The sequence below is a fragment of the Helicoverpa armigera genome, chromosome 29 (genome assembly GCF_030705265.1).
Source record: "Helicoverpa armigera isolate CAAS_96S chromosome 29, ASM3070526v1, whole genome shotgun sequence".
Taxonomy (NCBI): domain Eukaryota; kingdom Metazoa; phylum Arthropoda; class Insecta; order Lepidoptera; family Noctuidae; genus Helicoverpa; species Helicoverpa armigera.
In genome coordinates this window covers 1,539,725-1,564,436 of record NC_087148.1, presented here as the reverse complement: position 1 = coordinate 1,564,436, position 24,712 = coordinate 1,539,725, and the positions used below count along the sequence as shown (strand labels likewise).

Genomic DNA, 24,712 nt, shown 5'->3' with positions numbered 1-24,712 from the left:
TATTTATTTACACCAACAGTAAACGAAACATAATACATGTTGTTAACGCGCACACTGTGCAGGCGCGCCAAACCGATCCACCGTGCAGTGCGAGAAGGGGATGCGGGACGCGCGGGAGGAGGGCCGCTGGCCGCGTCGCTTCGCCGGGGCCGCGCGCCGGTCTCTTTCGCCACCGGCACCGGACGAGTGCACACGTCGTGATTAACCTAATATTTTTGTATAACGCCAATCGCCACACGTCGTAACTATGAAACCTATGTAACTAATTACTTTCTTAAGAATATAAGCAGTTTGTACCAGAGGCAAGCGTCGTTTCATTCATTTGGCGACCGTCTATGACAATATTTTTCTAACTCGAAGAACCTACAATCTACGCCGAGCGGCGCGCAGCGGGCTAAGTGAGGACGGCGGCAACACGTGCAGCCAACGTGTCTCCGCGGACCACGCCGTACCACCACCACGAGTTCTACGAAGACGCAGACTACAACAGCAGGCGGCATCAGACGGCGGAGGTCTAACCCGAGGGAAGTTGCTCGTTTCCTATTATTTCCTATCCTTTTCCTAGTGTTTATTTGTGTGAATAGCCTAGCGGGCTTAGGTACTATTCGTTAATTAGCTTGCCTATATTCAAAATGGTACAAATTTTGCTTTTCTAGCCTACGACGCTATAGTGGGCGAGTCCATTATTTTTGTGCCGCGTTTTCTAACCTACGACGCTATAGTGGGCGAGTCCATTTTGTGCCGCGTGTGTGAAATTGCATAGCCTAAACTTAATTTCATTTAAATCGTGCATCCTAAACTACGTGTACGCCTAATTAATCTAAAAGCATCTATATTAATGCACCTAATAATTATTTATTGTACACACTAAAAGTGTACCTACGCCTAATGCACTATAAGCATATCTACCTAAGCATATTAATTTTGCAAATTGAGGTTTTGGTTCTAAGTATTTACCAAAATACATGCCTATTGCCTAATAAAAGTAAATTCCTAACTAGCGCAACAATTAATACAGTTATTATACCAAAGCTCGCCGACTATTTCAGTTGCGGTGAATGTGCATGTGCTTCGCTCAACCAACTGCTAGCTACCTGCAGCCTGTCTACTAATCGCAGCGCAGGTGCCTGGTGAGTGCTGCCTACTTCGTGCTGTCACAGCTTCAAAAGGTTACCGTGAGTTAGCGGCTTTGAGTTTCTATTGTAATCTGTGCCTACCCATTCATTGTTGCCTCTAAAGTGTTAGGTAGTTTATTCTTTTAACTAAATTTGTACCTAATTACAAAAAATATTGTGTTAGTGAGTTATTCAAAATGAGTGAAAGTGAAAAGTCAGAGATTCAAGTTCCTATTAGAAAACGTAGTGCCATCAAAGGCCAAGTTACAAAATTCTACAACTATTTACAAGAGATATCTAAAAATACTCCAATTAGTAGCTTGCAGTCTAAAGAAATTGTTTTAAAAATAGAGAAATTTCAAACTTTATTAAGTACATTTGATATCTTGCAAACTGAAATTGAATTGAATTGCTCAGATTTAGAGGAACAGTTAGCTGAGAGAGAATTAATTGAAGAAAATTTTCATAAGTGTATTGCATTGGCTCAAGAAATAAATGAATCAGCGAGTGTTTCAAAAACTGAACATCAAAAGCATGAGTCAGAATATGGTAGTGTAAATAATAGTCAATGTAGTCATAGGTTTAGTTCAGTAAAATTGCCCACAATAAAATTGCCATCTTTTGATGGAAATTACCTTAAATGGCTGGAATTTAGAGACACTTTTGACAGTTTAATTAATAGTAATGAAAATATTCCTAACATAAACAAGTTTCATTATTTAAGGTCATCCTTAGAAGGAGGAGCACTAGTAGTTATCAAATCAATAGAATTCACATCTAACAATTATAAAGTAGCATGGGATTTAGTTTGTCAAAGATATAATAATAAAAATTTACTTATAAATAATCATTTAAAAGCATTATTTAATATAGAAGCCTTAACAAGAGAATCTCACAAAGCTTTAAGATTCTTAATTGATTTAGTTTCAAAAAACTTAAGAGCACTAAATACTTTAGGGCAGCCAACAGATAAATGGGATGCTTTAATTATTTATATGGTGTCCACAAAGCTAGATAGCACCACTAGTAGAAAGTGGGAAGAATTAAAAAATGGGTTACCAGAATTACCCACTTTAGAGCAATTCAATGATTTCTTGCGTAACAGGGCAGATGTTTTAGAAACAACACAAGTTCAAAATATAAGTAGGAATGATAATTATAAATCACAAGGTCCTAGGGAGCAAAAGTATTCTAATTCTAAGTCCTTTGTTAGTTCAATGAGTAACAACAATTCTTACAAAAAGTCATGTGATATTTGTCATGAAAGTCATCATTTGCATGCATGTTCAAAGTTTAATGATATGTCAACTGAAGCTAGGTTAGATACAGCCTTAAAGTTGAATTTATGTCTCAACTGTTTGCGAAGTGGACATACTGCAAAACATTGCTTCCTAAAAGGTTCCTGTAAATATTGTAATAAGAAACATAACTCTTTGTTGCATAAAGATTCTACTGTAGGATGTAGTAGTAGTAGTTCAAATACAAATAATAATAACTTACCTTCAAATACTTTACCCACAACACTTTCAGCAGTCTCTGCAAGTCAGGTACTATTATGTACAGCTATAGTGGAAATTGTAAATCCTGAAAATAATATTTCTTACCGTGCTCGAGCTCTCCTTGACACAGGTAGTCAATCATCGTTTATTACAAATAAATTCAAAATAAAGCTAGGTCTACAGACACAATGTTCAAACCCAATACGTATCGCTGGCATTGGTAATGTGCAGTGTGACATTACAGAGAGGTGTAGTTTGAAATTATTTTCATGTATTGATAAATCATTTAACTTAGAAATGATGTGTTTAGTAGTACCACAAATAACTAGTAGTTTACCAACACTAAAAGTTGATGTTAAAAGTTTAGGGCTGCCGGCTAACATAATCCTTGCAGACCCTGAGTTCCATTGTCCCTCCGATATTGATATGTTATTGGGGGCAGACGTTTTTTGGGAAATAGTAGGTACCCAACAAATAGGATTGGGTAGACATCGGCCTATATTACAAAGCTCTAAGTTAGGCTGGCTAGTAACTGGCCCTATAGGAATAGGACAGTCTAATTTGTCACATGAAAATTCATATATTAATGTTTTAAATTGTAGTATTATAAAGGATGATATTCATGATTCATTACAAAGATTTTGGGAGGTAGAAGAATTGCCTTCAAATAAAATATCTTACACGCTTGAAGAACAAGCATGTGAAAACAGTTTTAAACAAAATACAAGTCGCTTGCCAAGTGGTAGGTTTTTAGTTAAAATGCCACTGAAAGAATCACCAGAGGAAGCATTAGGTGATTCATATAATATAGCCAAAAGGCGTTTTTTTAGTTTAGAAAACAAGTTAGATAAGAATCCTAATATTAAGAAACAATATGTAGATTTTATTAAAGAATATTTAGATTTAGGTCATTTGGAAGAAATAGAGCGTCCAAGGTTCGGTAATTATTTACCTCATCATGCAGTATTGCGTGAAAAAAGCGAAACAACAAAGTTAAGGGTAGTTTTTGATGCCTCAGTAAAAACAACCTCTGGAAAATCACTAAATGATATCCAGATGATAGGTCCAGTAATACAAAATGATTTATTTAATATTATGGTAAGGTTTCGTACTCACAAATTTGTTTTAACCGGTGACATAGAGAAAATGTATAGACAAATTTCTATTGATGAGTCACAACGTCATTTACAATTAATTTTGTGGAGGGAAGATACATCTCTACCACTTAAAGTTTTACAATTAAACACTGTAACATATGGTACAGCTTCAGCACCTTTCCTAAGTACTAGATGTCTATTGCAATTAGCTGAAGAATGTACAGATATGTCTATTGCTAATATAATTAAGAATGATTTTTATTATGATGACCTAAGTACTGGAGCATCTACAGAAGATGAACTATTGAAAATCTATAACTCTGTGACTGAAATATTAAGTTCAGCATCATTCCCATTACGCAAAATACGCACTAATTGTCCAAAAATATTTGAAAATGATGTAAATAATAATACATTAAATCTAACTAAACAGTCATGTGTACTAGGGTTGAATTGGTCACCTACAGTAGATTTGTTTACATTTCCTATAGACATAAATATAGATTCATTAAATATTACTAAGAGAACAATAATATCTACAACTTGTAAAATCTTTGACCCTTTAGGTGTCTTGTGTGCATGTATCATTACTGCCAAAATAATATTACAACAATTATGGAGCGCTAAGATAGACTGGGATGATTCAGTACCTGATGATATTAAGAATTCTTGGATTAAATTTACAAAAAACCTTTCAGATCTATCAAACATAAAATTGGAAAGAAATGTTATCTGTGACTTGCCAATATCAGTAGAGCTGCATTGTTTTGTAGATGCATCACAGAATGCATATAGTGCTTGTGTTTATTTAAGGACAACTAATAATAATAATCAAATTACAGTTAAGCTGTTATGTGCCAAGGCTCGAGTGGCTCCATTGAAGCCAACCACCATACCTCGCTTGGAGCTGTGTGGTGCCTTACTCGGAGCAAGGTTATGTGCAAAAGTTTTAGAGTCACTACGTTGTAATATTATCAGTAAAACTATTTGGACCGATTCAATGGTAGTACTTGGTTGGCTAAAGGTTCAATATAAGCATCTAAAACCTTTTGTTCGTAATAGAGTAAATGAGATCAATGAAATTACAGCAGACTATTCATGGCGACATGTGCCTACTGACTGTAACCCTGCTGACCTAGCCTCAAGAGGTGTAACTCCACAACAGTTGCAGTCCTCATCCTTGTGGTGGGAGGGACCTTCATTTCTTAGAAGGGACCCAAGTGAGTGGCCTCAGCAAGGTGTACCAAATTTAGAATTACCAGAACTTAAAGTAATGGTTACTAGTATAGACACTAATTTCTTAGATTTTACTAGATATTCAAATTTTACTAAACTTAAAAGAATTATGGCCTATGTTCATAGATTTGTTAATAATTTTATTTGCAAATATAGTAAAAATAAAAACTTTAATAAGCTAACAGGTTGTCTTAGCACAGATGAACTTTGTAATTCCCTAAAAACATTAATTAGGTGTTGCCAAGTGCAATCATTTTCTTGCGAATTAAACACAATTAAAACGAATAAAGAACTGCATCACAAATCCAAAATGCTACCACTAAAACCATTCATAGATGAAGATGGTATACTTAGAGTGGGTGGTCGTATACAAAATACAAATTACAATTTTGAAAAAAGACATCCAATTATACTTGATGCCAAACATAGTTTTACTAAATTACTTATGAGACATGAGCATTTAAGGTTATTTCATGCCGGACCACAACTACTTTTATCTTCTATAAGAGAAGAATATTGGCCTATAGGTGGTAGGAACTTAGCTCGTAGTATTTTAAGAAAATGTGTAGTATGTATACGATTTAAAGGTAAAACACTTCAACCTATAATGGGTAACCTTCCTAATGTAAGGACAAATCCTAGTTTTCCTTTTTATTCATGTGGAACAGATTTTGCAGGTCCGTTCATGATTTCAAGTAGAAAAGGTAGAGGTAGTCGAGTATCAAAATGTTACCTTTGTTTATTTGTTTGTCTTACAACTAAAGCTGTTCACTTGGAGCTCGTTAGTGACCTTACTACTCAAGGTTTTTTAATGTGCCTTAGGAGATTTGTTTCGAGAAGGGAAAACCTTACGAAATTTATTCAGATAATGGAAAAACATTTGTAGGGGCTAACAATGAATTGGGTAGAGTGCTTAAGTCTAGTCGCGAGGCTGTGACAGAGTATGGCAGTACTGAAGGCATTAGATTTAAATTTAGCCCTGCATATTCACCTCATTTTGGGGGTATTTGGGAAGCTGGGGTTAAATCATCCAAACATCATCTTAAGAGAATAGCTGGCAACGCAGCCTTAACATTTGAGGAACTTGCAACGTTGTTCACACAAATAGAGGCTATCCTAAATTCCCGTCCCTATCTCCTCTCATCCGACCCAACCGATCTCCTACCCTTAACCCTGGGCACTTCCTAATCGGGCGGCCACTCAAGTCGGTGCCGTCCTTGCTAATTGAAAAGTCTAGAGCTAACAGATACGAGCGTATAGAGCAGCTGCGGCAACAGTTTTGGGAGCGATGGCGCCGAGAGTACCTCGCCGAACTCCAACAGAGGATCAAGTGGCGGAGACCAGACCGGGAACTCAAAGTAGGCGACTTGGTCATCCTCAAAGAAGACAACCTACCTCCATTATGCTGGCGACTAGGCCGCATAACCAAACTTTACCAAGGACCAGATGGCGTCAGCAGAGTCGCCGACGTCCTCACATCGAGAGGGACTGTCAAGAGGGCAGTCCACAAGTTTTGCATCATACCTGGAGATGACATCGACCCAAATTCAACTGCTTGATAGCTGTGCTATCAAGGCCCGGGAGAATGTTAACGCGCACACTGTGCAGGCGCGCCAAACCGATCCACCGTGCAGTGCGAGAAGGGGATGCGGGACGCGCGGGAGGAGGGCCGCTGGCCGCGTCGCTTCGCCGGGGCCGCGCGCCGGTCTCTTTCGCCACCGGCACCGGACGAGTGCACACGTCGTGATTAACCTAATATTTTTGTATAACGCCAATCGCCACACGTCGTAACTATGAAACCTATGTAACTAATTACTTTCTTAAGAATATAAGCAGTTTGTACCAGAAGCAAGCGTCGTTTCATTCACATGTTAAAAACATAAAGTGCAATAAAATTCTAGTTTGCTATGCTCATTATGTACACATCACGTATAATATAAACTTTTTTGTAAAAAAAAAGCGGGCACCAATTTAAAGTTAGCAGTGCCGATCACAACTCATCTCCTATCTTTCTTGACTTTGAATGGATACTTAAACATGGTTTCTACGTAGCGACACGCGCTATATTCCGTGTACAAAAAGTTTGGATAGTAAGATTACTGGATATTGTACTTCCATTCCATTCTTACATTGATTTTCAATCAGACATCAAAACTCCTTGGAGCCTAAAATTTTCCTTTTTATTTTTCCTTTTTGACAAGTTTGACACCAAAATACGTCAGTGTCAAGATACCCGCTAACTGACAATGGCTTTTGTAAATACAAATAAACACGACTATTGTCGTAATAATTGATTGTTTTGATAATAATGTTTTGGTACATGTAAACGGTTAAACAAATGAGAAATGGCAGGAAAGAGAATAGCTAGAAAAGCTTTAGACTTAGCATTAGGTATGAAATAAGTGTATTTATACATGGTCATATAAAGTGTTTTTGTATTGTGCAACATGGTTTTAGATAAACATAAATATAGTTCTCGTAAAAGAAATTCACAAATTACTTGGCCGGCTTTCTATTGCAAAAAAATAGTTTTCGACCATTGGTGGAGTTGATCCAGAAATTATACCCAAAAGTTTGTAGAATTTTGGTTAAGGTATAAAATTCACTCTATCTGTTGCTTGAATTATCAAATTCTAAATACTCATTATTTATACAGGTACCCTAAAAAAAATCAAGCCCGCAGTCAAAAGCATTTGGGGCGGCACAAAAGAGAAAATAAACCAGCCAGTAGAAAAACTAGAAAAAACTTTAGATAACGCGGTAACCTCTCTTTCGGAAAAACTGAAAACTGAAAGAGATAAACAGTTACATGATGAATATGAGTACCTTAAAAAGGAGTTAGATGATGTTAAGAAGAAACTCGGGAAAAGGCCCCCTTCTGCGCAGTCGGATAAGACGGTTAAGAAGGATAAGAAGAAATGAGATTGGATAAGCTATTCTTTGCTCTAAGTATGATTTGAAGTAAGACAATAGTCAACCTAATGATTGAGTTAAAGAATCTGCCTTTATCGCGACTGTAAAACAAGTAATAGGAGCTATTGAGCTGCCCGGGTAACTGGGTTGAGGAGGTCAGATAAGCAGTCGCTCCTTTAAAAATACTGGTACTCAGTTGCATTCCGTTAGGCTGGAAGCCGACCCCAACATGGTTGGGAAAGGATTATTAAAATTTAAGAAGCAAAAAACTATATGATTTGAGGACGCAGAGCAAAAACTGAAGCCTGAAATTGGGTTATATTATATTAAGAATACCAACAGGTGATTGTTACAATAACAGAGTACATAGTTCAAAAAAGTCAGTTAAGAGTCTTTCTTTTGGATAAGGGAAAATATTATTTCGACAAATTATTAAAGTTGCATGTGAAGTTTACACTGTTAAACTGTAGGTCCCGGCTGTCATTGTACATCCTTAGCAGTCGTTACGGGTAATCAGAAGCCAGTAAGTCTGACACCAGTCTAACCGAGGGGTATCGGGTTGCCCGGGTTACTGGGTTGAGGAGGTCAGATAGGCGGTCGCTTCTTGTAAAGCACTGGTACTCAGCTGAATCCGGTTAGACTGGAAGCCGACCCCAACATGATTGGGAAAAGGCTCGGAGGATGATGATGATGTGAAGTTTACAGAGTCGTGAAACATTTTTAGCGCAGACATTAATGCATATTTTAATGCATTACAGTAAAATATTGTTTAATTTTGACGTTGTTTTTATACTCAGCATAATATGTAAAATCTACACGAGCAATAACGGATTCGTAAATAAGCATTATTTTTTTCAGATTAGTTTTTAAGCAAACATCAAAACTTTTTGTAACGAAAAAGTTGCTATTAGTTTTTCTTTTCTGACAAGTCTGACAAATATGACTGTGTCAGTGTCAAGAAACCCGCTTACTGACAATGGTTCTTGTAAATAGAAATATACACGACTATTGTCGTAATAATAATTGTTTTGATAATAATATGTACGTTTAAAAGGTTTAACTTTATGAATGGCGGGAAAGAGAATAGCTAGGAAAGCCTTAGACTTAGCGTTAGGTAAGAAATAAGTGTGTTTATTTATAATGTATTAATGTATTGACTATATAGTCTGAAATCAGCAACCCGCATTGAGCAAGCGTGGTGATTAATGCTCAATCCTACTCCGTGTGAGAGGAGGCCGCAGCCCAGCAGTGGGACGATAAAATAGGCTGTAACTAACTAACTAATGTATTGTACAACGTGGTTATGGACAATTAAAATATAGTTTAGTTGTGTTCTAGTAAATGAAAATCGCAAAATAATATAGTGAAGTTTCAAAATTTCAAAATCATGGTGTTCAGTAGTTATAAAACTAACATTTTAATATTTTGAATTACCTACTCTATCAACTGCTTGAAAATTCTTAAAGCAAAATTGTGCTATGTGGTAAAGTAATAATAATTCTTAGATACATTTTCTAGTGTTTTTTATAACCCCACAACATTCAACAATCTTCTTCTCACACAAACAAACTAAGAAAACTTAACCCAATTTGTTTACATATAAATGTTTAAAAAATTGCATCAAAAAACTCCTCCTCATCGCTGCCCACCGGGAGTGTACTCAAGAGGCTGGCAGCATTGCCACGTTGGATGGCAATGCTTACTTTTTGCCAAAATAAAAACCAGCCCTTGGGTCACCTGAAGTGTCAGCAAGTCGCTTAGCGATATCCTTATATAAGAGTTGAGCACTTATTTATAATAAGTGTATATATTAGGTAATAAGTTAGCCGTATGTTGTATATATATTTATTATTAAGATATTGTAAAAAGTTATTTGTAAATAAATTTGTTTACAGGTTCTCTAAAAAAAATCAAGCCCGCAGTCAAAAGCCTTTGGGGCGGCACAAAAGAGACTGTAAAAGAAACGTCTGCCAAACGCCTAGTGGAAAACCAGCCGGTAGAAAAACTAGAAAAAACTATAGATAACGCGGTAACCTCTCTCTCTGAAAGACTGAAAACTGAAAGAGATAAACAGTTACCTGAAGAATATGAGTACCTTAAAAAGGAGTTAGATGATGTTAAAAAGAGACTCGGGAAAAGGCCCCCTTCTGCGGAGTTGGATAAGAATGGGGAAAATATACCTTCTGCGCAGTTGGGTAAGACCGGGAAAATTAAACCTTCTGAGCAGTTGGATAAGACCGAAAAAAATAAACCTTCTGCGCAGTTGGATAAGACGGATAAGGAAGGTTAAGAAGGATAAGAAGAAATGAGATTGGATAAGCTATTCTTTGCTCTAAGTATGATTTGAAGTAAAGCAATGGTCACCTAGTATCCGTTTTCGGAAAATACTGTAAGAAAACATGATAGGATAAACTGTAGAACCCGGCTGTCATTTGAAGATCTTTGGCAGTCGTTACGGGTAGTCAGAAGCCAATAAGTGTGACAATCAGTCTTGGAGTATATAGGGCAGTCGCTCCTTGTGAAGCACTGGTACTCAGTTGCATCCGGTTAGACTGGAAGCCGACCCTAAGTTGGGAAAGGGCTTGGAAGATGATGATGATAAGAAGCAAATAACTATACAATTGGGGGATTGAAAAGGACAACTGAAGCCGGAAATATTATCTATCAAAGTACCTGAATAAATATTAGCTGACGCTAGAAAATATAGAAGCGATATGCGGATGAAATACATGGAAAGCAATAAAGTATTTAGTATTGAGTACATAACACTGAGGGTGAATTCAGAATAGCGTATTTTTCCGTGCAAATACGACCATTTTAGCATATACGCTATTTTTGAGTTTAAACAGACTTGATTGCATATAATACCGCAGTAAGCCACTGTACAAGATGCATAGCAGAAAGCCGATATGGAAGCTTCGATAGAAAAAAAACATAGGCATCCTATCTTCCAAAACTATTGGTCAATGAACGAAATCCCCTAACCTAATATAGCGAATAATAAAAATAAAGAATGTTCTTAGAACATTGAAACTACTGACCGGTTATTTTTACCCCATGGAGAGAGATAGAATATTGACGATTCAATAACTTTTGATACTGTTTATTTATTTAGTTTTTAAAGATATATTTTTATAGATTTATTTATTTAATTTTTAACGCCAAGTTTTTTTTTAAGTTTTTTTTATTGGAACTATGTATAATGAAATAAAAATATTACAAGGATATTTTCATTTATAATTATTTTCATTGAAACACGCTTATATAAGAAATGTTCGCACGCAATTTGTTTCTGTTTGCTAGAGCGAGTAGACAGAAGATACATTTGTGTGCGTCACAGTGCCGCACACCGGTGGAATCTCTTCTCAAGAATATAGATAGACAGAATATTATTTTTTGTACACCAATAGGACAAACATGGAAGGAGGAAACAAACATAAACATAGTACAAGAAGCGGTTTTATCGCTAAAACTCTTAAAGACAACATTCGGATGGAGTCGATTTGTGAAGAGATAGATTACGGGTAGTCTATGGCCTATGGCATACATACAAATTATGACTAAGAATCATTCAAATACCTTCGCTATCAGCTAGCAGTGGTTTGGAGCTCTCCTCAGTATCATCACCCAGCTCACGAAACCGGTTTATCAGCCTCTCCTCTTCGGAATTACGTCTAGAAAAGCAAATAAGATAAATATTAGTAGAACACAGTCTCATAAATATTAGTAAATAATAATTGACACACAGATAGTTGAACAGTCTGAGAAAAGACATAGGCCTATTTTGTCCGGGTACGGGAGGTAACTCCTTAGGGACGTAGGTAGAATTGCGGGGAACAGTTAGTCAAAACACATGTCCTTATTCCTGAACTCCCGTCTATTGTCTAATCTAATAAAGGCATTCTAGCAGATTGCCAAATTATCGAAAAAAAATCTTCGTATATAAGTTTAAATAAATACCCTTTACATGTATTTAGGTTCCAAGACTTTCTTGGTTGGGAAGCTATTCTAACCCCGGGTGCTATTCTTTATCAGGGTATAGATAGAAAATAGGTAGTATAAAATATAGATTTATAGAATAAACCTTACCTATAACTATGAGGAGTATCAGGATCCCTGGGCGACAGGTCAGAGTTATCAGCTCTCGGTCTTCGCGAAGAATGACTGAGTATTTGCATAGCTAGCGTGCGGACAAATTCACCGGGTCTTAGGCTGCTCTCCGTGTGACTCTGAAATCAGAAAGTTTTCTAAGTTAAATCACTGATTATTTTGGGGGTAAACTTTTGAAAGTAGGCAATCTTGTTGATCGAAATCCCATAAATCGTGACCGAAATGGCATGAAGAAGAACAGAAGAGGTCTCAGGCGTCTTAAGTAAATCCACAAATGATTCCTCCCGCTGCGAAAAGCATGGGAGGAAGTATCAGACTCTTATTTACTGAGGCAGTTCATTTTTATTTAGTCGCTATTACATTTTTCTAACAAACTCTAGTACTGTTTAAGATACATTTGTTTTAAAGCGCGATAATCATACTTTGAGCCTTTTGCATCACCAGATATGTCGCAGCAACGATGCAAATTAACCTTTAAGGTACTTGACGATATTGATTTATATCTTCTTCTTCCTTCTGCCCTGTTCCGTTCCCATTTTATTTGGTTTTCCACTTCCTTTTCTCTCTAACAGCGATCATACTAATTTTCACTAGTTTAAATTGGCTAGTAAATACGGACCTGCAAAAAGTGTCTAGCCAGCAGTCTCCTGTTGAGGGCTCTCTGCTGCCTCGCCTGCGGACCCTGACCAGGCTCACTCAGTTCCTGACAGAGGGCTGTCTTACCACTGCCTGCGTCACCTGGAAAGAAGAACAAAATAGGTTAAGGTTAAGTGGGCTGCAGGTTTATACGAGCCCTAGTGTCAGAGTTTCCTCAAATCCGCCTGACGGCCTCTGATATGGAATTGTAACGACTGCTACTGAGTAGCATTCGGTGAAGCCGGCGCCACGACCCCTTCCAGGCACGGGGGTGTAACACCGACAACTTCCATTCCGAATTGCTTTATAAGTTTCGAAAACCCTCGAATCGATATAGGCCCGACCTAGGAATCTAACCATGGGCCTCGAGGACGGCAGTCGCACTTGCGACCACGATGCCATATTACCAGTTCATCGACAGCATAAACGTTAAAACAACTGTATACTCTGACCAAGCTACCAGTTAACTTACCCAATATAAGAGCGCCACAGGTCTTGCTAACAGGCCTCTGCTCTAAACAGTGAGCTATCTTCTGGAAAGCCCACTCCCTGCAGAAGAAGCGCCTCTTGTCGGTCGATATGCTGGTCTCCGTGATCTTGTGAGCTGATGAGGATTTCATTCATGCAATCTTCCTCTTCATCCATCCACATTCATACTTGACACTTAAAGACATCTAACTTACCTGCTGTCATTCAACATCCTTGGCAGACGTAACGGGTAGTTAGAAGCCAAAGTAAGTCTGACGCCAATCTAACCAAGGGGTTATTGGGTTGCCCGGGTAACTGGGTTGACGAGGTCAGATAGGCAATCGCTCCTTGTTAAACACTGGTACTCAGCTGAATCCGGTTAGACTGGACGCCGAGCCCAACATAGTTGGGAAAAGGCTCGGGAGATGATGATGAGACACTTACCCAATATAAGAGCGCCACAGGTCTTGCTAACAGGCCTCTGCTCTAAGCAATGAGCTATCTTCTGGAAAGCCCACTCCCTGCAGAAGAAGCGCCTCTTGTCGGTCGATATGCTGGTCTCCGTGACCTTGTGAGCTGATGAGGACTTGCGGACTGGGCGGGAGTCTTTGTCGTGGGCTCGGGATGCTATCGGACTTAGTGGTGTACCTGGAAACAACAGAAGAATGTTTGTGTTAAAAATATGGTGGTTTGGTGTTTTAAAAAGGTACAGTAGTAGGTAACTCAAATATATGAGGGAAAAGTATGTAATTAGCAGACCATTCTTCAAAGGCTTTACCAACAATTTTGCTGACATTTATCATTTTCATCAGTCTCTAATTTAGATAAATCAAATACCAGCTTCTGCTGAATAGAGCAGTAGGAAAATGAATACAAAAGTAAGTACTCGATTCTTATTATATGACCGTTATTTATATTATTTCGAAAATGATAGAAAAAATAGCAAGTCCCAAAAGTTAATTCATTCAGAACCTTAAACCAGTTAAGATTCAATAAGCTGGCCACTAAAGCTGAACTACAATACTGCTAAAAACATGAACCAAAGCCACTAAAAACAAAATAACAATCCCCAAATGAACTCCCAAACATCAGGTTTAACCAGAAAACAGGATAAACTTTCCTGCTACAATTAGAGCAACAGTTAAATATTAAACTACATCGGATTAAGCCACTGAGGAAGTAAAGTAAGCGGAGATGCCATGAGGGTCCGTTCAGAAAGACCGGCTCGGAGAGAAGAGCCAATTCTTAACACGTTGAAAATCGAGTACTTAGTATTTGTAGTAAGGTTTATTTTTGGATGTGCACTGCTTTTGTCATTAAGAATGCTCGAAGGCGCTCAGTGTGAAATAATAAGAGGAGCCGAGCGGCTCCGATCGCGTACTTTTTCTTGACGTGTAGCTCCGATTGCATGCTCTTTAATGCTCGCGCAGCCGATCGACTCCGGTCTGTGTGAAAAGAAAATGCGCGCCGATGCTCTCCGAGCCGGTGTGTTTGAACGGACCCTAACTCTATACTTATATAAAACCGCTTAAAACACGAACCAAAGCTACTAAAAACAAAATAACAATCCTCAAATGAACTCCCAAACATCAGGTTCAACCAGAAAAAAGGATAAACTTTCCTGCTACAATTAGAGCAACAGTTAAATATTAAACTACATCGGATTAAGCCACGGAATAACGAAAGATGAGCGGAGATGCCATAATGCGGGTTAGTCAGGCGCCTTCGTCTAGGTCAAATACGTACGGAAACGATCAGTTACGAGTAACTAACGAGGTATAGTTATCGGCACGAATCTTGAGCTCTGACCTACATACATCTGCGCAGAAGTGATTTATTAGCAAAGAACCAATCCCGAGCGACGGCTATGATGCGATGCACTGCGGGCCAATCACCGCTTTAGCCCGCTCCCGCGCCTAATTTCATACCACAAAGAGACCCAATAAATTACTTCTGCGCAGGTGAAGGTCAGCGCTCAAGATTCGTGCCGATAATTATATTTGAGACATCTGTCAACGATTTTCGGTAATAAAAAAATTATAGGGTCCAAAAAAGGCGTATAAGGGCGAAGACAGTAACGTTCCTCGTCCTCTGCACACCCGCATTTTTCGCGCTACTTTCGTAGGAGATTTTCCCTTATGGCACCTCCGCTAGTCATTTTCTTCTCCATGGATTAAGCACAAACTGCTAACTCGGATAACTTGGCAACTGGGATCCGCAATTCAGAGCTTTGGGCAGAAAGTTGCAAACGTAATTATGTATGTCGGCTTTCAAATCAGTATAGTTGCATTCCTTGGAGATTGGTGCATCGTGTGCAAGTTTCTAGGTTTCTAGCAATTCTGTTAATATGATTCATTGCCATTCCGTTGCTGGATTTTATAAATCATTCTCTAAGAAGAAAACTAAAAGAATAGAGAGAAGTTTTTGAAACAAGTCTGTACTAGAATGCGTTGCAAGATCACTAATTTGTATCTAGCAAAAAATGTTTGTGATTAATAGGCTTTTAACTTCAGCTCTAGCGAGATTCCGCCAGCGTTCGAGCACAAAGGTTGCAATTTTATGAACGTGTTACAAATGTTCGCACACTTTTAGCATGTGCTAAAACGAGTAGACTAGAAAAAGACACTGGAGGATACTCCCATATTGAAGTTCGACACTAAGGTTAATGGGAGCTGCACTCCGACGGTCTCATTGAAAAACCACATCTTCAAATAAAAAACTAAAAGTTCAACTCACCATCAAAATCAAAAGGATCTCTATCCCGTTCCCTATCCCGGTCCCTTTCGCGGCGATGCTCCCTGGATCCCTCTCTGCCCTCCCGGTCCCTCTCGGGAAAGCCTCGATGGCGGTCAGTTGGTGTTCGATCATGGCCACGAGCGGTCGCCACGTCGTTTAGAGGCAGTGATCTGGAATATTTTAATTGGTATATGAATAATAGTGCTATATTATCATTATTCTTGAAGGCACCTATTTAGCCTTAAAGGCAGTATAAAAGGACTGATCATAAAATTATCATCATTCTCCTGTCCTTATGCCAATTGTACCTATTTGTGGTCGGCGCAACATTTTTCACAGCATGTTTTCTACTTCCCTACTCTTCTATCTGCTGTCATCTCACATACTTTAAAAACACATTGACTTTCACACTCTACATCCATCATTTCATTGGTCGATCCTGCCACTATATCCATAAGATAACTGACATTCATAGAATAATCTTGAGAAAATATGACATCACTTATCGCTGAAAAATCTAAATAAACATTAATAAAATGGACAATTACCTGAGATTAACCCGATGCTCAGCTTGCCTAACAGCAGAATGTCTATGCTGCTGCTGTCTCATGCTGACCTGGTACTGCCTCAGATACGCCTCCACTTTACCCTCGCTGCCTTCATTCCTCACCCTCCTCGTCCTCCCCGAATCCTCCTTAACCCTCCGCGGCTTATCCTCCTTCTTCTCCTTTTCCTTCCCATCAAGAGGAGTACTCATAGCGAAATTGCCACCGTTGTTAAAATTCAGAGGATCAAAATCATTCCTTTGCGGATTCTGACTTTTACTGACTTTCGAATTCTTTGCCCTATACTGAGATTTTGGAACAACCTGGCTATATATAGGTATTTGATTCGACATGCTTAAAAGACTAGCTTTGGTTCGAAAATATAGATTTGCTTTTTTCTCAAATTTTCTATTGATTATGACCTAATGAGTTGCTTTGGTTTCTAATTGACTCTATGACTACAGGAACGCGGGATTTTTAAAGTTTTTCTAATAGTAAAATAGGCCTATATTTGAATTGGTTGGCTATGTATTATCACAAACTAGGTCATTATGAGCTTTAACCCTCCTCTTCATTCAGTTTTTGCTTTTTCCTCGATTTAGTTTCTTCTGCACCATTTTGTTTGACGTAATTCTGTAACAAGGAAAGAAATATATATATTAGAAAAGGTCACTAGTAAGAATTGGGTTCGCTTAAGCGGCATAATTGAGTTCCGATGTAAGAAATGGAGGTCAGACGCGCGATTATCCGACCACGAACTTCTAAACTACTTAGCGCTAGCTTAACTCGCTCGTGTAACATGATCGATTTGTTTTACAACTAAGTATATGAGAGTAACATATTGTTAAACTATGTAACACAAAATGTATTTAAGCACGAAGTTTCCACATATAAAGCCACTTTAATCATTCACATCAACATTTTAAATCAACTTTTAAGGGGCTATACGTTAATCACGTGATGCTCAAACGGTGGGAAGGGGTCCAAAAATATCCCGAAATATAATAAACATTACATGATTATTTAATCCGTTACCAATTTCATCTACACGCTAATTAAATCTTCCATTACCGACTCAAACATATTACCACACTCCTGGAATACTCCCACAAAGACACGCCTACCCTCAAACACATTAAAAAAAACCGACCTACCTACACATAAAATTCTTTAGGAAGGCGAAAAACAAAAGTGCGTTGATGAGGTAGCCCTAACAACCCGTACCCTTTCAAGCGACGGATTAAACCTTTTGAGCCCTACGAGGTATTTAAGGTTGCCTGCTTAAAATGGAGCGTCAATTTTTGTATGAAACGACACGTGAGCGAAATATTATTTTAAAGGGATCCGAGTGGGTCGATGTTAAGCCGTTGGGTAATGTTGTCATTGGAGGACCTTTGACAACTAACACGGGTGTCTAGTTAGAAGTTAAAATATATGGACCTGTTGATGAAAGGGATATAGATATTGTTTTATCCCAGGAAAGCTGGTTAGCCATAGTTATGTATGTAAATGTGGATGTGCCTTTGTATGACTAGGCGACTATAAGACAATGTACAAACACATTTAAGCACATAGAAGTCTTGTAATCTGCGGTGTTGTCATATTGCCGTCCCATCGGAGTATGTGAAGGACTCAACTGTTAGGAGCTGAAAATCAGTGCTGTGAGTGTGTCAGCGTAGACGACATTCAGAATAGTGTTGCCACCCAAAAATAAATAATTATTTATTCTCCGACATCTTATGCTCTATAATCTATAATATGTTCTGAAAGGGAAATCAATCTAGAACACATTATTATTCTTGAGCAAAATTCCTCGCGTTTAAGCTTCAGCTGACCTAAGTTACCAATTTGAATGTTACTCAATATTCCTACTTGAACAATTAATGAAGATGAACACTACAGCTGTCGAAGATACTTGCGGTTTAATCAAAATTTTCATTAAATCTGTCATAGACAAGGTTCTTGGTTCGGTGTAGCTATTGTAGAGGTAAAGTTTATATTGAACCCACGCTGTTAGTTCAATGGGAAGACGGAAACTATGAGATGTCATCTGCTAAGAGGAGGCATACTTAGTGTAATCTAATGTTATAAACTATTTTCCACCAAAACTTTCCCGTGTTCTGGGGACCAAGGGAACTACTTCGCGTACTCGGACAAAAAGCCTCAACGACGTCAAAAATCATCAAATGACCTCTCCCGCTGTGGGTTAGCAGAGGTGAGGGGGTATGAGACTCTTACTGACTAAAAACCGTCGTGGTCCGTCGTAGGCCTTTTATGTACCAGGGCCGCGGTAACTCTTTCGAACAATCCCGCATCCCTGGCAGGTCTTGGCCCTGCTGGGCCCCGCTGGGGTAAACTACAGCCTTCCTCGCTAAATGAGCTAACTTACACGTTCCTGAAAATAGCTCTATCATGCAAACGAACAATATCTTTAGCTTTATAATCTTACTATTTGTAGAAGTATAAAATCAAAGTCTCCATTACCCCCGTATGTCTGTTCGTTCCTTTTAACCTTTCACAAACCAATAATGAAAAGTGATTCATGAAAACAGGTATATAATTTACACCCAAACGAATTCAGGCAGGTCGCTAGTTAAGACACAAAAGCTTGTAATAAAGTCATTTGTTTGCAATCCTGAAATTTCTTTATACATACAAAAAAGTCCCAACTACCCGTAATTCATACACCAATTAAGACCCACTCAATTGAGGGCGAAAAATAAATGCCGAGTGGTCCTTTTGTATACCAATAGCTTAAAGAAAAATACGCCTTATTTTAAGGGAAATAGAGCACTTTTTGCTGTTAAGGTTTGTGGTTCCTTCGTGTACTAATACTTTAAAGAAAAAATAAACCTTAATATAAGGAAATAGAGTGGTTTTTGCTGGTAAACTTTGTTATTGAAATCGAGCACACATTTGAGTATTTCCAGATATTTAATGATTTGAAGAAATGCCCTTTTAGCGAAAGATGAATGGATTTTGGACTTTATTTTGAACGAAGTAAAGATTAATATCGGTTTTCATACATTGTTTAATTGATGTTAGAATGCTGGATTGTTGATTTGATAAATGAAAAACAATTTGCTTATTCTTTTCAGTTCCTGAAAGACATTATTCTTAAGACTCGTTTTATTACACATTTTACCAAACGTTGCATTGTTAGAATTTCTTACCCAACGGGACATATTTTATTCTAGTTTTCAGTACTCGTTATCATAGCTTCAGCAATACATCCATGAAAATTTCAATTCTCTAACTATCACGGTTTATGAGGTACAGTCTAGTAACTGGTGACAGACGGACGGAGTGACGGTCAGCGAATATTTAGCAGTAGTCCCGTTTTTCCCTTTGGGGTAGGAAATCCTTAATTTTACCATATACAGACTCGATGTACACATAGTTTTTCAGTGCATTGTGCCATGTAGACTAGCCTAACACAGCCCACGCTTCCCAGCTGTTCTCGTTACCAATTCTCGTGAACACTGAAATATTCAGCGAATTCGTTTTGCTAGTGTCTGTACATCCGAATGGTCAGACAATTTTGTATGGTTCGAAAAATAGTTTCCAGGCTCTGTTTTTTGTACATATGATGGGATCTCTGTGCTGGTGCTGGTTGCATTTTGTAAATATTGACGTAAAAAAGTGTTAATCTAATTAGCTTACTTTCAATAAATGACTTTGACACCATTCATGATTATGCACCGTTCATGAAAAGCCTATGCGGGTACACCTACCATGTTTTACAAAATAAAATTAATTTTATCTTTATTTAAATCGGTCTTCGTGTAGAAACGAAGGTTCCACTCGGAGCCAATGAGCATAAATTTTCATAGATAGCTAGATAAAAGCTATCCTATATTTTCGTAGAATTTTTTATGGATTTATCTTCAAAGTTATATAGAAATTATAATTATCTGAGGAATTCACTACAGTACGGTAGACTGCACATCAGTGGTAACTGTCGTGCACCTTAACTTAATAGTAATAAGTACGATTTTCCTATAAAACTGTTACCACTGACCTGAAGTTGACTGTACAAGTAAACAGCAAAGTTTCTCATGTTTCATAATCAGTTTTATTATGATAAAATTGATGAGTCAGTTGACCGCAGACATTTTTTGTTACTAACACAAAAACTATGTTGTTTATTAGTCATTCAGACACGCACAGAAATATTATAAAGCTAAAGAGTATGTTTGTTTGCTTGCACTTGCTAATCTCAGGAACTACTAGACAGACTCTCGCTGTTAGACAGCCCATTTATCGAGGAAGGCTATAGGCTACTCTTTGTCCGGGTGTGAGAAGTATGAAACGTGGGATTAATTCTATACTAATATTATAAAGCTAATGGACCGATCTAAAAAATACTTCTGTTAGAAAGCCCATTTATAGTGCAAGGTTTCTTCTCCATTCCATGTTTCCAATTTTATTCGGGGTCAGCGCAATATACAACTGTAAGAATAAGAATAATTTCAACCAACACCTCATGAGGCTCTCGTTAGGCGGCTGGATCAAGGGATTGATTCAGAAGGCAGTACTCCTTGATACGGCGCGTATTGTGAGGAGGTTTCTGTCTCTGGGTTTCTACCCTAACCACCGGTACCTTGGACCCTGTGCCCGATATCGGTGGCAACCTATTTTTTAATGTTTTTTATGCTTACATTTAATATTTAAAAATGTAATTTACCTATATGTTGAAAAATAAATAAATGATAAGAATAATTTATTGTTTTGAAATTACATACAACGCTTTAATTCCTGAAACTCACATGAGGATTCCCTGTGTCCTAAATACAGGCTCGAAAACTATAAATACAAGCTACTTTTTATCCATGTTCCCTCGGAACGCAGGCGGAAGCTAATATATCAATAAAGGTTACTAAGTTTCAAGTGAGCATAACTGTATCGTATGTCAGTAATATTATCACAAAAGTATATTTATCGTTATTGACGTCAATACTGAGAAAACGCCAGTCAACCATTATGTTGTGCATCATAATATTTATCTAAGGTTACGTCCTACGTGGATGATACAACGCGAACGTGATGCGAAGCGATAGCGGTGCGACGAGCCGCGACACAGTGCGGCTTGGGGTATCTCTGTCCTGTGTGCGCACAAATTGGCTCAAATCACCTGTCAGATGACATCTATTATATTTACTCATAGTAATATAATAAAGAGGATTTATTTTATATAGGTAACAAAGGCTCCGAAACTACTGAACCGATTTGACATAAAATCTTTCAATATTGCAAAGCTACAGTATCCCGAGTAACATACGCAATTATAGTTAACCCGGTGCGGGGAATAAGAACCCTCGAAACGGGGATGAAACCGCGGGACAACAGCTAGTTAAAAATAATAATATTGTCATGGAAATGTCAATTCTTTTCGTTCAGGTGTCGACAGTTTGTTGTTATCGCGCCGCTTCGCATCCAAATCGCACATAGGACACACAGCAACGGAAACTATATAAGAGGTATTGATAGCAGCGAGAAATATATTCCATGACCTTGAAACGAAAATATGAGAATATCAACTCATAATGTCAATATCAGAATATTGGAACTTGGAAGTCTGTATCAATAGCAAAAGGGAGATATTTAAAGGGTACTAATATATTGCCTTTAGAAGGAATGGGAGCGTATCTTCATATCAGATCCGGCAGTCGTATATAAGGATTGAAGATTTATTTGAAATCGCTGAGCTATGGAACTGATACATGGATTTGAAAAAATGTCTAATATACACTCAGCGGCACGGAATCTGGCCCAAGCACATTTGAGCCTTATAACCATTATTTAAATGAAAAATATGAATTTTTATTTTAAAATTGTTTAATTTACTCATTTTCCAAAAGAAAATGACTAACAAACAACATAATTGTGAGGATTTTCATTAAGTTTCATTAAGTTAGAAAACAGAGTCCTTTACCGCAATAGTCACCATAAACTTTTTAAATTCAACATTTTAACAAAACAAAAAGTTATCGAATTTTAATAATGGGTGTTTCTTCCTCTTGATTTGATGACTGCCTGCATACGATCCGGCATGCTCTGGATGATGTTTTTTATCTCCACCTGAGAGATCTCCTCTCAGGGTGCTACCGGCGCGGTTTTCAGTTCACTAAGAGTCCGTGGTGGGTTACGACTTGCTTGGACCTGTCTTTTAAGCATTTTCCAGACATGTTCTACAGGATTCATGGCTGGGTTTCTTGCAGGCCAGTCCAATTTTTGAATACCGACCTCGAACAAGTAATCGGTTAAGCAAAGAGCTGCGTGAGGTCGAACATTGTCCTGCATTATACGAAATTCTTCACTTCCTATGAATCCCTGACAGGGTAAAACATGATTTTGAAGGATCTCTTCAATATACCGCACTGTTGTCAGACGACTTTCGACAACCACTAATTCAGTACGGGCTTCTGAACCTATGCCTCGCCAAACCAAGATGGACCCACCTGGAAAACCGACTGTTTGCTTGGTAGTGGTGGGAAGAAACCTTTCTCCGCGCTTTCTCCATTCACATTCACGGCCGTCTGGAGCTCTTAAGACGACTCTGCATTCATCGGTCCATAAAATTTTACTCCATTGGTCATGCGTCTAATTTGCATGTTCCCTTGCAAACCTAAGTCTGGCTATGCGATAGTGCGGGAGAAGTTCCGGGCCTCGAGTTGGTCTTCGAGCACGCAGATCCCGTTCCTCCATCCTTCTTCTTATTGTGCGCTTACGGACGTTGACTTCTCTTGCTGTTTGCAAAGGCTGGCGTATCTCAAACGCAGTGAGAAACCGATTTTTCATTATTGCACGTACGATAAGTCGGTCGTCGTGCGCCGACGAACACCTTACACTGCCACTTTCTGGTCTTCTTGTGTAAAGGCCAGTCTGGTCATACATTTTCTATGCATATTTTTTACATGTACGCGGTGCACTTAAAGTTTCAACCATTTTCCGCTGCGTACGCCCTTGACGTCTTAGCAACACTACTTGAGCAACTTGAGCTGCAGTAAGGGTAATTTTCAGATCAAATTGTGAATAAAAGAGAAACAAAAAGCGATCATAATCATTCGTTTTTTTGGAACGTGCTTAGTACTTCGGCAATTTCTATCTGAATTTAAACTTAACTTTCTGCTTTGTGTTCCAACAACGGAATCTGTTTCTAGTGTTATAAAAGTTAAACAGACACACATTTTTCTGTATTTTAATTAACAATTACGAAATTACTGACAATATGTCATATGAAATTAGAATTTACAACGGCTATCTGGGCTGATATCTACTTGTGTTTGTTTGGGCCAAATTCCGTGCCGCTGAGTGTATGTACTACTCCGATTCGTATGCGACTATTGTTGCTGCACCCGTACAATAAGTAACTGAAGTATATGGTAGGCTCTAGTCTACATAGGTAAAAAAAAAAACATTTTAATCGGTTCAGAAGTTTTATCGTCAAAACGAAACGAACAGACGACATACTTTCAAATTGTATAAAATCATCATCATCATCATCTCAGCCATAGGACGTCCACTGCTGAACATAGGCCTCCCCCTTAGATCTCCACAGATACCTGTTGGAAGTTGGAGGCGACCTGCATCCAGGTATTTATTGTATAAAATAAATAAATATTAATTAGTAAATGATGAAGGTATTCACAAGCTCCCGAAAGTTTCTTAGGTCCAAGAAATAGCTCTCATGCAAAAGAACCAACAAGAAACCTCACAGAAACTAAAACACAAATCCTACGCTAGTAAAAAAATCATGGTGAGCCCTCACCATAAAACAAAGTACTTGATGCACTTTCACGAATTATACACCATAAAAGTTTATTTTTACATTTCCTGTATTCGGCGAGTTTCGAGCGCTCTCCCGGGCTGAATGCGGAAGGATATGAAATAATATGAATATAGGAGTGGTTTGTAGAGTCGAAATGTGTACTTTTTTAGTAGTTAAGAATTTGCAATATGATAATCAGTTGTAAAGTGACGGCGTTACTATGACTGGTGGGAACACTCTAAGGATCGAGAGGTATGGAGACGAGATGGGGAGGCCTTTGCCCAGTAGTGGCACAATAAAGGCAAAGGGGAAAAAAAGTTGTAAAGTGAACGAAGCTAAATACTTCAGTCGAGTTTTTGAAAGTGATTTTATTGCTGACATGAAATTGACTAGTGATGGAGAGGAATGAGGATCATGTTGTGAGGAAGGTGTTTAGCATGAATGTGGATGGATATAGAGGAAGGGGACGACCAAAAACACTATGGATGGATGGTGTGAAAGAAGATTTGATGTCGATATGGCTAGAAAGAATGTCACTTGTGAGACAACGGCAGATAGAAGAGTATGGAAGAAGAAAACATGCCAC

General features: G+C 38.2%; 2 protein-coding genes and 2 long non-coding RNA genes across 4 annotated transcripts in view; 2 read left to right on the top strand and 2 right to left on the bottom strand.

Moving 5' to 3' along the window:
* The window catches only part of LOC110378512 (ankyrin repeat domain-containing protein 50), a 109,479-nt gene that overhangs the window by 39,132 nt on the left and 45,635 nt on the right, over window positions 1-24,712 (bottom strand). Inside the window, exons 3-8 of the mRNA XM_064042522.1 lie at window positions 16,359-16,988; window positions 15,811-15,980; window positions 13,519-13,722; window positions 12,590-12,708; window positions 11,950-12,089; window positions 11,440-11,534 (exon numbers count right to left, since the gene is read on the bottom strand). Of these exons, the coding sequence (XP_063898592.1) occupies window positions 11,440-11,534; window positions 11,950-12,089; window positions 12,590-12,708; window positions 13,519-13,722; window positions 15,811-15,980; window positions 16,359-16,708 (1,078 nt within the window). The 5' untranslated portion in view covers window positions 16,709-16,988. The remainder of the gene's footprint in view (window positions 1-11,439; window positions 11,535-11,949; window positions 12,090-12,589; window positions 12,709-13,518; window positions 13,723-15,810; window positions 15,981-16,358; window positions 16,989-24,712) is intronic.
* LOC126056836 (uncharacterized) lies at window positions 47-4,850 on the top strand. The gene is made up of 2 exons (XR_007512282.2): window positions 47-258; window positions 361-4,850. It is a non-coding gene; the product is annotated as an uncharacterized LOC126056836 (long non-coding RNA).
* Window positions 3,679-6,072, bottom strand: LOC135119057 (uncharacterized). Its single transcript, XR_010277956.1, has 2 exons — window positions 3,840-6,072; window positions 3,679-3,725 (listed from the first exon to the last, which is right to left on the bottom strand). It is a non-coding gene; the product is annotated as an uncharacterized LOC135119057 (long non-coding RNA).
* Window positions 8,826-10,496, top strand: LOC110378515 (uncharacterized). Its single transcript, XM_021337804.3, has 2 exons — window positions 8,826-8,974; window positions 9,756-10,496. The coding sequence occupies exons 1-2, from the start codon at window positions 8,929-8,931 to the stop codon at window positions 10,148-10,150; spliced, it is 441 nt and encodes a 146-aa protein (XP_021193479.3). The 5' UTR covers window positions 8,826-8,928; the 3' UTR covers window positions 10,151-10,496.

Coding starts and splice junctions, on each gene's coding strand:
- LOC110378515 (XM_021337804.3), top strand. CDS start 8,929: ATGGCGGGAAAGAGAATAGCTAGGAAAGCCTTAGACTTAGCGTTAG. Junction 8,975..9,755: donor AGCCTTAGACTTAGCGTTAG/GTAAGAAATAAG, acceptor ATTTGTTTACAG/GTTCTCTAAAAAAAATCAAG.